The sequence below is a fragment of the Lissotriton vulgaris genome, chromosome 5, assembly GCF_964263255.1.
Source record: "Lissotriton vulgaris chromosome 5, aLisVul1.2, whole genome shotgun sequence".
Taxonomy (NCBI): domain Eukaryota; kingdom Metazoa; phylum Chordata; class Amphibia; order Caudata; family Salamandridae; genus Lissotriton; species Lissotriton vulgaris.
Genome location: NC_141693.1, coordinates 805,875,307 through 805,888,461, shown reverse-complemented (window position 1 = coordinate 805,888,461; position 13,155 = coordinate 805,875,307). Strand labels below are relative to the sequence as shown.

General features: G+C 43.1%; 1 protein-coding gene across 2 annotated transcripts in view; it reads left to right on the top strand.

Annotated features, from left to right (window-relative positions):
• The window catches only part of MICU1 (mitochondrial calcium uptake 1), a 672,580-nt gene that overhangs the window by 255,871 nt on the left and 403,554 nt on the right, over positions 1-13,155 (top strand). For both annotated transcript variants that reach the window (XM_086922279.1, XM_086922278.1), the window contains exon 6: positions 6,996-7,110. In XM_086922279.1, coding sequence (XP_086778405.1) covers positions 6,996-7,110 — 115 coding nt within the window. The remainder of the gene's footprint in view (positions 1-6,995; positions 7,111-13,155) is intronic.

Genomic DNA, 13,155 nt, shown 5'->3' with positions numbered 1-13,155 from the left:
GGAATAAAAGCAGTTATCATTCGTCAGTTGCCGTTTGTCTTTCTGCATGCGTGGCCTGTGAACAAGGAAGCAATTCCGAAACATGTTAGGCTTTGGGCACAGAGAAGAGGTTTTTCGAGGCTGCAGTCTCTGCTGTGATAGAAGCATTGCTGGCAGAGTGGGCCTTCCCAAATCGGGCAAAACGTTGGTTGGATATATATATATATATATATATATATATATATATATATATATATATATATATATATATAATATAATATATATAATCCTATGACCTATTTGTTATTGTTTATTGTAATTTGAAGAATGGGATACTTTCAGTAGCCTTCTATGATATTTTGGTGTCACCAGCTCACTTACTGCATGACACCACTTCTTCCTGTTGTTTGTATTACCAGCACAAGTATTCACTTGATTGCTATGCAGGGTTACAGTTCCTTATTGCATGCCGTGGTTTCTTACTTAGACTTGTAGGGCTGATCACCTTCATATGTCCAATTAGCACAGTTCTTATGTTCTGCTCCAGAACCTCCTCCAGGAGTTTTTCTTTTGGTATTGATTCAAAAGGCGAGGTATCTTCTGGTAGAAGTATCCATTAGAAGAATCAGTTACCTACCTTCTATAATATTGTCCCTGGTGGATACTCCATCTACATGCAGATTCCTTTATGTGGTGTCTGCCTCCCTGTCCTTAGTCGGAAAGTGCTTTAAGACCTTTGTTTGTACATTGCATTTTTTTTTATCTTTGGCAGTCTTCTTTCCACCTCTAAGGGTATGGAAAAGGCGATTCCGTTCTTGAACACCCTTAAACAAGAAGCTCTTAAGTGGCGGATTCTCTTGAGTGCAGATCACTGTCATAAGCAAAGTTGCTGGGAACATAGTGCACTCGCTGCTTTCAAGCACTGATGATAAAGTACATGTTACAAAATCATGTGGCAAATGTAACATTTGTATTGACTTAGTACTAGATGCAGTAAGAATAAGTAAGTAAGTGTTCAAAACAGAATATAGGTATTTCTGATCATGCACAAGGGTGACCATTCTTGGCATATCGTGGACAGGTTTGCAAAGAAGGTGCCCATTCCTGTGTAGTCTAAACACTAGTTAATGGGGGATAATTCCTGGCCTATTGGAGTTTTTCTTGTCACAACGGTTCCTACTCACTGTGTAATTCTCGCTCTGGCATCATGCTTTATTCTTTATATATTTTGGTCATTTTGGCACAGTGGCACACAGTTGTGGTATAATGCTTGCACTGGCACTAAATTTGTGGTTTGGGGCATTTTTTTGACTTCACTAAGGACTGTTGTATGAGGCTTGGATGAGTAAAATGTGCTTAATTTGCTTGTATTTATTTATTTATTGGCATTTTTAAAGCGCAGCATATACCCTGGGGTGTCTTGTATCCTTCCTTTGACTTTATTTAACCATTCTCCTATATATTCATCAAGTTATCCATTCTTGCTCTCTTTAATTTTACATGCACAAAGTCACTTATTTATGACTACATGTATGCCCTCACTTATCCGTTCAATAGTTCACTCATTTGCCAACTCACCTTCCTATAAAACCCCTCGCAATCTTTCCACTCAATATAGAAGCGTCTCGTCTAAAATTTCAAAACCTGTTGCCTTTGCTAGTGCTTGCCTGGTGGGTTTTGCATGAAATACAAAGTTGAAAGAAATAAGAAGCCACTTTAATGGGGAAGCTTTCATTAGCAAGACAACTACTGGTGTCTTGCTTCAAACTGAAACAGTGCCTGTCAACTTAGTTGAAACATCTTGCTTTCCGTTCAGATCACACAAGTAAGTTGCCAACATTCCTTGGTCAAATGGGGTGCCACTTTGGGTCAGCAAAACATGGATCTTCTTTTAGTCGGTTACAATTTCGGCAAAAATTTGATTTTTGGATTGTCTCAAAGCTGCGACTAATTTAATTAAACTCGCAGTTTTTTAATATTCTTAAGTACTTAGTGGAATGTCTGGGGATCTGATGCTACTAAATAACAAGCATTGGCATAGCCATTAGGTCTCTCCTTTGGGATCTTAGAAGTGTTTAGCCATACAGCACACAAGCTGCGAGGTTACAAACATTAGAAAGTACATTCAGCAGCCGGTCACATTTCATGTGAGTTGCTTTTTAGGCATTCAGAACATTGCTTGGTTTACTAACAGTGCTCAATTGTTAGTGGTGACAGGGAGGTAGGTACAGGCAGGCTGTTGTTAAAGTGCTCTAACAGTGACTTCAAAATAAACCCCATGGCTGAACCACTTAAAGGTAGTTGAAAAGGGCGACCCTCCTCTGCAAACAGCCCTAAGTGTGTTAATGACTTTGGTTTTAGTGGGGGTGAGTATTCATATCTTCCAGGCGCGTCTAAATTTTAAGGACAGCCACTCTGATGGGAATATAAAGTGGCAACACTGCAGTACCTGAGATCAGTGTTTAACAAGGGGAATGCCCCGAAAATCATCTGCAGGGGTCAAGCCTGCTCATCTGTCAATCAAAAGTCCAGGAACTTATATAATGGACAACACACACCCCGTTTACAGCTCTCTATAAACACTGTTAGTGGCATGTGTGGGACAAAATGAAAAAAAAAATCATTCTGATATTTAGTAGTAATTCACAAAAGTGAGGACCATTGCTCCAAAATACTGATCCAGATACCTAGTGCTAGACAACACAAGCATTGGCAAAGCCACTAGGTCGCGGCAATCGGAGAGCTATTGGCCTTGTCAATGTCAATGTCTTTTAGCTATGCTGAATATCAAGCTACAGGGCTTCTGTTCAGCATGGCTGAAAGTCAATATGTATATACAACCAACATGTAATCTGTGGACACATTGTATTAAAACACCAGCCGCATTAGAACCCTCATGCCGATATGATGCCGAACTATAACATGAAAGCTACGGGAAACAAAACCAACCCAACCACCAATCATATGAGATGGGCATACCACAACATTAGTTTTGTCTGTTCCATCCATTTTATTACCCAATCTCAACATAGCAGCTGTGGGGAGGGGAATGTTTTATTTAGCCCGAACAAAGATAGAAGCTAATGATCATGTGTAATGCAGCTGCAATAGACCCACCATGCACCCTGACTGAACCACCACAGGGGCAAATTCTGCGCATTGCAAACATGTAGCGTGATGGCACGTCACTATAGTGTATGAACCTAACTGTAAATCTTGACGACTCACTCAGCAGGTAGCGAAACATTGCATGCTCTCCATGTGAATTGAAAAACAGTTTGAGGTGATTTTTGTCGTGGCATGCATCATGCCTCCCATAATGCAGCTTATCGCTGTAAACATGTCAAAGTGTGGGCATTAAAAGATTTGCCTTGGCGCAAGGACCGTCTGATGAAAAAACATGAATGAACAAAAAGGTAGCCTTTCTGTGGTTGTGTCTGCTTTTGTTTCCCTCAAAGTACCCATTTTTTCGGTCCACCTTAAGGAGTTTGCCCGGACTTGGTAGATCCATCCGCCGATGTTGATGCTCAGCGCTAATTAAAACAATAATGCTTCTAATGTGTGGCAGAATGAACATTCAATGAAGATCTGCTTGGCGTACTAATGTGGGAGAGGAGAAAAACACACATGCGCAAAGAACCTCAATCAGAGGTGTGTGCTTTATGCGCAATATGTGTCCCCTTTCAGATATAAACTGTGACTACGCACACAACTAGAGGTATGCACTGCTGACACGAGCATCGGCTAGCAAGCTTGAAAATAGCAACACACAATGAAGCACAAACGGGAACACACACAATCAGAGCAGAGCAATCCAGCTGCAAGGTTTGTCCATTTGCATGCTGAGAACTGTAACGCATACACACGCACACGCACAGATGGGGGCACTACAATACAAATTTGTTTGTAGGATTAGATACACTGAAGAACACAAACAGCTGCACTGGAAACAAAAGGCGATAACTGCACATCAGCTTGTCTTTCCGTAGAATTAAAATCACCAACAAACAAATGCCCAATGAAAGCAAGTTTCCATAAATACCTTGCGCCGCGAGTCCTGAGTCCACAGAAAGTGCTGCCAGCTGCACGCATGGTCACCTTTAAAACAAGGGAGGGCGAGAGTGAGAGTGAGAGTAGAGGAATGTCAGCAAGCACACGTAACCACGCTAATTGAAAACAGATGGCCCCTGCGCACCGCTGCTCTCTCCTGCAAGGTGAATGCAAGCACGAGTGCTTGAAAAGAGCTGACCGATTTCTAAAGATCACTCCTATAGCCGCCCTGCGCCCTGCCCTAGGCTCGACCTAAAAAGAGCTTAGAAACTATATGTTTAAAGTTGCACTTCTGGATTAAAACAGTACCCATCCTGTTTCAACATACTTCTAAAACTGCATTGATTCAAGCTTAGGGCAGACGGACCCAGTGTTAAATTTGCATACAGGGAAAATGGGCGTCGGCAGTGGGGTAAAATCCTGACTGTTTTAAAAAGTAAAGGATGTTTTGGATGGAAACCAAAGTGTTAGGTTTTATTTGGATGTGTAATATTCCATGTTGAAGGCTGGGCATATTTTCACGGTGCACCTTCAAGTCACGTGCAGTGGGATGGAGCTGTGCATCTTTATGAATGGGAAGGTCAGTCTTTCGGTAACACTGAAGGGATAAACGGAAGGAAGGTCGGTGGTGGGAATACTTGCTGGAAAAAAAATAGTACTCAAAGGTACACTGGTGTATTTGTCGGCAAAACCACTATTAAAAGTGGGAATTAATACAAGTTCCCTAATTCAGTATGTAATAATAAATAATAATAGTAAAAGGGATCTTATCATGCGCAAACATAGCCCAATGGGTGTCAAGGCGCCTAATTCGAAATCCAGCTCATAACATAGACCCTGCAGCTCAACCTGAATATGTGAATTTAATTTCTTTTGTAATGCCTGCGTACGAACAGTATACTTTAGCAACAGATTTACGTTTTTTGTTATGAACGAGAGCTACGAGCGGAAATACTCTATAAAAAATATTACTGAAATTGTTTAAACGGGTAAACACTTAAAGTTGGTGAAAATGTGAGCGAAAAATGGCCAAAGGGGTAAATTAAGTTAATTTAGAACTTCTTCCAAGTTGTTAATTCTATATGAGTTCTTTATTCTGCACAGCTTTTGAGCCTGACTTTTGATGCAGATCTATGTTTTAAAGCACTTCGTTATTCACAGATCTCAAATCCCAGATTTCCCTTAAGTGTATTAAACGTGGCAGAAGCCAAGAGCCGGATAATTGATGTCTTTCCCCATTCCCTGTGATATGTAGCATGTAAACTGCTGTGGTGTGCGTTGTGCTCAAGTTAACACAATAAAGTGCTGATACATAGTTGCTTTTGTTTGTGCTATTGCTTAACCACTTTTTCTCCCTTTATCTTGTATATGATGGAATCGACGCTAGACAGAGGTAACCATTGGGGATAAGTACTTCTGTAGCTGGACCTTCCTGATGTGGTGGTGTTTTGTTATTCTGTTTCCTATATTACTCTACTGGTCTTTTGCCTGCGGTGATCGTGCTTGAAGTATCCGCTCAGCTTGCATGATGCCATGGTTCCTTTTTTTCTTTTTCTTTTTTTTGCAAGAAAACATTTTGTTTATTTTTGTTACACTGTTCCTTCTACCAATGTACTTTGTGTGGAGGGCTCTTTAGATACGGGTTTCAAACAAGAACCTTTCAATGAAATGTTCAAATATGAACTAACTCAGTTATGCATTCATTTCGGTCTTTAAAGCTTAAGGAGGACTGGTGTTAGATACATTTCTTTTTTTTTGTCTTGAAGAAAGTTTGACATAGAAGAAGAAACTGCCAATTTGGGGAATTAAACGTTTGTCAATCTATAATTGAACAATAGTCAAGTCTCTCCTATATGCTAATCGTATACCCAAAAACCATCCTAAAAAATACCCAAAAGATGAACTGTCTAGAGTATGAAATAAAATCCCTAGAAGCAAAACAACATAAGCATTGGCAAAGACAATAGGGATCACCTTTGTAACCTATTGGCCATGCCAATGGATTTTAGCCACGCGTAGCTAAAACTAAACAAAAATAATAAAAGCTCTTGATGGGGCTACCAGCGTAATTTTGTAGGTGCCTGCCACAAGCATGCTTGTGCCTACAAATGACACAGCTGTTTTTTTTCTTCTGTATAGTTAATGATTTAGGTTGGATCGGTAACTAAAAAGAAAAGTGTAAAAACAGGTTCTTTCCTTTTAAAGTGAGCAGGGTGCACCCAAAATCCTAAGTAAAGTTGTAGTTCACTTAAACCACTGTAGAATTTATTTTTTTTGTGAGTATTGGATTAGTTCATACCGAAGTTCTGTTCCCTGATTTTTATTTTAGTGCTTGATCCCTTTTTAGCTCGGGCGTTAGAAAAAGTCCTTTTGATTTTACTAAAATGAAATGTATAACATACATGCTCATAGGGGCTTTCAGCAGGTGCCCTTCTTTCATTGGTATGTTACCGTCATTCACATTTTTATTCCATCCAATTCAGCTTGCAGTAGTGGGTCCGCACACTTCAGCCATGGGCTTACTTCTCTGTAAGTGATGACATTCTGCCCTTTCACTAGGTGCACATTCACACACATAGTAGTCCCTTCAGTGCAAGGTACTGCTGTGGTAATGTTGTGATTTTTTAGACCAAACAAATATTTTTGCTTTTATACACTGTTAGTGAGGGCCCAGCAGCTCCCCTTACAATAAAGTTTTAAATAGACCACAACAAACAAAGCATTGACAAAGCCAAAATGATGGCAGCCAGACCTATTGGCCTTGCCAGTGTTCGTTACAAGAACTCACTTAGTTCTGCAGAAGGCTAATTTGTTGCAATACCCTCATCCGTAAGTTTTAAAGACTGAAAATATAAATGCATACAACTTTATAAATCATGATTTGAATCCGTTTCCTTGTTGGGCTATTTTAATAGACGTAATCAAATAATTTATTGTATTTTTTTTTTACTTTGGGTAATAAATAGAAGCTGTCACAAGAGAAAGAGAAGTTTGCCGATGAAGACAGTATATTCTTCACACTTGGAGAATGCGGACTGATCTCTTTCTCGGATTACATTTTCCTCACGACTGTACTTTCAAGTAAGTGGTGCTCTGCTTTCCGCTCATTTCAATTAAAAATCAAGAAGCAATGTAGGGTGGTGTTTTGTGCTGTAATGTGTCTCGTTCTCTTACTCGTCGTTAGTCACTTTGTGTAGCTGATGGCAAACTTTTTCGTATTTTCTGTTTGTAGATTTTAAGAGGGCAGGGGTTTTACTCTGCCAGAAGGCGGCTGCTTAATTTGGCTAGATAAAACCAATGTGGAATCTACAGGAGGATTTTGGTACATTATAGAAAAGCAAATAGAAGTTAGGTATTCAGCTGAACGAATTCTCTTGACTGACTACACCGCATTTGCTAAGTAACCTGACACCTTAGCAAGAGACAGAAATTAGGGGACTCATGGAGAATTTGACATTTTGGGAGAGGTGGAGACACTCAGAAGTTGAACATTCAGAAGAGGAGCCCAATATACTCATGTGTGGCATCTTTTCATTAAAAGTGGTCTTGTTATTATCCATGACTAATAAGAATGAATAAAAGCTGTAACTTATTGGTATTGCTAAGCACCAGTACCAAAAGTCTTTTCTTCCTGAGGTAGGCACAAAAGTTTGTGGACAGTTATTTCCGTAGTGCAAGAAAATATTGAATGTTATATAAGGGATAAACTATACCCTGCCCTACATTATAAGGATAATGCAAATCACTGTGGAGTTCCATAACAATTTAGATGAACGAGGGGAAGACGAAGTTCCTTTATAAGGTTATGGAACCCCAAGGTGACTTACTATAGCCTTATAATGTACAGCAGGGGGTGCTTTACCCAATATAATACATGGCCACACTGTCACCTTTCCCACAAACCAGTTAAAACCTTGGTGCGTAGCTCTTTCAGAAAAAGAGAGCATGTTTGCAATCATGAAGAATAAAAATAGAACCTCTAGTGCAAAATTAAACACTTCGAAAACCTGTTAGATATATGTTGCTAAAAAAATAGAAAACAGTTTCAGTGTGAGTCATTTAAAAACATAAAAGCTGTAGTAACTCAGAATGTGTAGAAACACGAAGAGAGATTCCTACTTTTCCATAATTCTCAAAGCAATGCAAAAAATGAGGTTATTTCTGCTTAGCCACTGTAAGCTAGACGAATAGGACAGAAGAAAGAAAATCAACAATTAATTTTGTTGCTTTAAACAGCTGTTCCGTGACCTGACCTGTCTTTCACCTCAGCTACTGGTCCTGGCAGCGGACATTGTATTAGACTGCAATAACTTATTACAGTTGAGTTCTAACATCTTTTATCTATAATTGGTGACTGAGTGCGTCACAAGTTGCTGGTTATAAAGAAATTAGGGCTGCATTTATACAGGGATTGCTGAATCCTATGTATTACAAAGTGATAGCCGTTCACTTCAGGTTATACTATTTGGGTGTATGTCCTGTGGCAGCAAATCTAGAGTGTACATTAGAGTGTACATGAGGCTTTGAAGCCGGCAGCGGTTTGATCAAAGCGCAGCAGCACCCGAGTATACACGTCCTTCTTGATACTTTTTTACAGATGGCACCTCTATGGTGATCAAATTATATCTAGTTCATGCAGTGTGGTTACCTTTTAAAGCTTGGATCATTGTTCTAAATGCATTATAATACAAACATTTTATTTGGATGTACTCCAACCACAAATGGAAAGTTACATATGCTTAGGCGACTCAAAGCACTCTATCATTTGTCTTAATAATATAATCAATTTCATTCACTTGTGTCCACGTGATTTACTTGCTATTGCATGCATCTTTTCATGTGTCTAGAGATGGGAGCAGCCAGTGGTGAGCAATACGGAAGTAGCGAGCCGCTCTACCGCCATACTGCAGCTGTCCCGGATTTTAATCTCGATCAAGGATCCCGGTCCTGAATCTAAACCTCTGAGCGATAGTGGGGCCACAAGCGTGCTTCAGGTGGGGTACACAAGCAGAGGAGGAAGCTAGTGCCCTGCAGCGAAGAGCGGCAGGGACATATAGGGAGCTGCTCCTCTGCAACCACCTTCAGCCGACCCTTGACCCCAACAGGTAGGTCGCTCCCCTCCACACCGCACTGCCTGTGTCTCCCTGCCCCAGATGCCGCCGCGGAGGAAGTTCGAGGCCCTCCACCACCCGCAGGCTACCACCTGCGCCTCATCCCTGGTGGCCAGTGGTAGGCCGTAGGTAGGTTTGTTCATCCTCTGCTTTATTGCTTTTATTGTATTGCCTGTATTTTCATTGTTGTCTGACTGCTGTTGCCTGTACATGGTCCGTGCCCCTTTTTTTTCTTCCCTCTGTTCCTCTCGCTGTCCCAGTGCTCTTTCTGCCCGGTCTTTCCTTCTGTACCCCTCGCTGCCCACGTGTCTCTGCCCTGTTTTCCCTTCTGTTCCCCTCGCTGCCCCGTGCCCCTATATTTCTGTATTCTGCCTCTGTGCCACACGTTTTTCGGGTATTTCTGTGCCCTTTTTGCCTTCTGTGCCACTCGTTTTTACCTTGTTTTTGTGCTCCTTTTGCCTTCTTTTCCACTCGTTTTTTGTGCCCGTCTGCCTTCTGTGCCACTCGTTTTTCCCTCGTTTTTGTGCCCCTTTTGCCTTCTGTTCCACTCGTTTTTTGTGCCCTTTTATCTTCTGTGCCACTCATCTTTCCCTCAATTTTGTGCCCCTTTTTCCTAACATTACCTTTGTTGTCCCTCGCCCCTGCGTCCCCTGCGGCTCCGCCCCTGACTGCCCACTGCCCATTTGCTGCCTCCGCCTCCCGCCTTCCAGCTGCTCCTCCCTCTCACCTCCCCATATATGCCATCCGCTGGCGCACCTAAGGCAAGCCAGTCTGCGCCTGTCCGCGCCTGGACCGCGCCTAGCGCCAGAACCCCTGGCCCCGCACCCACAATGACGACCGCCGCCACTACGACGCCAGCACTCTGCATACTCTCAACTCCGGACGGAGCCACACCTGCTTCAAGGCCACCCCGAAACGCACACACGGCCCCTTCACCTGCCAGAACTGCAGCTACACCAGCCTCCGAGCCGACGAACCACCCGCCAAGGAAGACCCCCACCACCTCCGATGAATACTACTGAACACTCGCTCCTCACGCAAGCTTGCCGTCGAGCTCTGGGACCTGCTCGACACAAAATTCCTGGACGTCACCTTCCTGACAGAGACCTGGTTTAACGACTCCTCCGCACCTGACATCGCCATAGCCATCCCAGACGGCTACAAGATCACCAGCAGAGACCGCACCAACGGAGTCAGAGGAGGAATCGCCTTCGTCCACAAGAACGTATCAGGTTCTCGACTAGTACCGACGACGCGCTCAGCACTGCCAAACACATGCATTTCCTGATCCACACAGATCCTAACTTCACCCTCAGAAGCACCCTTGTCTACCGACCGCCCGGACTCCGCCCCCAGTTCAGCGACTCCATCACCGACTGGATCGGCACGCACGCCCTGACCTCCACCGACTACATCCTCCTCGGAGACCTGAACTTTCACCTTGAGAACAACAACAACAACAACTCCACAACCCTGATCAATAACCTCACCAAACTCTGACTGAAGCAACTCGTCACAACGCCCACCCACTGTGCCGGCCACACCCTCGACCCCTTCTTCTCCTCAAGCCTGCACGTCTGTCAGCCACACCACTAAACTCCTCTGGACCGACCACTGCTGCATTCATTTCGTTTTCCAGAAACCCACCAGACACCACCACACCCAACAGATCCCCTGCTGCTGCTGGAGCAAAATCACAGAAGACTAACTACACACAAACCTCGCCCTCAGCCCATCCACTGAACCCTCCAACACAGAGGACTTTTCCTACAGCCTCAGACGCTGGATCGAGGACTGCGCTAACACCCTTGCCCCACTGAAGAAACCCCCCACAGAGACACTAGCAAGAGGGCTATCTGGTTCACCCCAGAACTCCTAGTCTCCAAGCAAGCCTGCCAGAAACTAGAGAAGAAATGGCACAGTGAACAAACTGCGGACAGCCCTGATGAAGTTCCTATAAAAGGAACGAAACGCGTTGGCTGTTGTCTTGTTGTTTTAACCTAATGAAGAATAAAGATATCTGATTAGAACATATTGGCTATTTTGACACCATCCCTGGTGCTGCCTCCACTCTTTTCATTTAGCAGTATCACTCTCGTCTGTTGTGGTAATAAAGCACAAGGATGAGGTCCCTGCAAAAGATAGGCCAAATTTGGGAGATATCAACCATAGTCTAGAGAAGAACAGTCCCCTGCAAACAGGAACAGTCCCCTGCAAACAGGAGGTGGAAGGAGGAAGAGAACAGAGGGGGCGGGGTTAGGAGCCAACCCAAAGGACATTTGCCTGTAACAAAAACAATCAGACAAGACCCGCTACCAGGAGGTAGGACTAGAAAGGGACCGGGCGAAGGGATTACTCTTGAGGGGGGTGGATATTCCTCTAATTGAAATTAGTAAACTGAAAACTGAGGCATTGTCACCTATTGTGGATCACTTAGATTGTATTGATTATCAGCTCGCCCTGGTACTTCGAGAATTAAATAAGTCATCGGCTCAGACCTTGCAGAAGGCAGAGGCCACTAATCAGAGTAGCACAGCGGCTATACCAAATGCTAGGATTACCCCCAATGCACATTGACCATACAAGAAGCTCCTTGTGTGGCACTCTTAATAGAGCATATGGCGAATATTTGCGAAGGGTCTCCTTGGATAACAGTCACACCTAGGCAAAAACATAAGGTCACGCAAGGAGCCTCAAATTTTGTCAACCGTGACCTCCCAGTTGGGCCCAGTCAACGACATTCGCTTCATGCTGCACTCCACACCCGAAACCTCGAGTGTCCAGGCATTACATCTATAGATAGGGAGGGTGAAAAAGTTATTTTGAACCTACCACCAGATTGTACCCCCTTCACCCTGGTACTCACTGGAGTCGCCCATCTTCAGCTAGGCTGCCAAGAAAATTGTCAAAGCCTTATCAATAAATCCGCTCACTGGTGGCATAAAAAATTACTGCTCCAGGCAAACCTGATAGATAACATCATTATGGCTGAGCGAGTGAGCTGGGTGGGCCGTATGATAAAATCAGTTATGGGAGATTATGTGGTCCTTAAATTTAGGGACCCGGAGAAAGTGCATTTTCTTCTGAGGTGCCTTAATGATGTAGCAGTGGCGAATGACCCCATAAGGGTCTACCCCCTGGGCTTTTTCTACTCACCCATTAGAGGTAGCAATCAGCCTAAAACTACTTCCGTCTAAGGTCCAAAAACGTATACTAATTCGCAGCAATCGGTGCCTACTCACTTCTTTCAGATCTTGCTGACATCAATTGACCGTCATTTTATCTCAAAGAGGTTCACGAGGAGGGGAGAATCATACAAGCTGGCCACAATTTAGGTAGACCGGCAGCGGTGGCAGAAACCGCAGGTATAGGGTTTGAGCCCTTAGTGTGTCACATATCCCATTCCCCCCATTGTCCGAATTAGGGGCCCAAATAATCATGGGAAATCTACCTCCTGTTTCAAAATCATCTAATGGAATATCGCAGGCCTTTGTGCGAAGTTAGGGAATGAAGAGTGGCTAGGTTACATTAGAGGCTTTGACCTCATTTGCCTCCAGGAAACCTGGTTGAGAGACGACATATTCTCTTCCAGGGGATCCTCATCAATAGTCATAAGCATTAGAATATTCCTGCCCATGCGCGGGACCCCACAAACACTATATTATATGTGCCCCACATATATATATATATACTCATAAATATATAAATACATATATATATATATATATAAAAACATGCAATAGCAGCCAAATAACATCAGAGCTGAAATATGCTGTGAAGAATTTCCACCATACATGAATAATAAGCATTAGAAACATGAGAAACAACACCAAAGATTGTTTAGAAACTGTTTTAATGCTCAGAAAGCAGTAGAAATTCTCATAACTCACTGGGAGCATAGGAATCTCCCAGGCTGCATTGCAAACACACAATCTAAAAAGACTGAAAAGTTTACTGTAGCTGAATAGCAATAGACTGGCACAGTGCCTTTAAGGCACCCCTGACCCCCTGTATC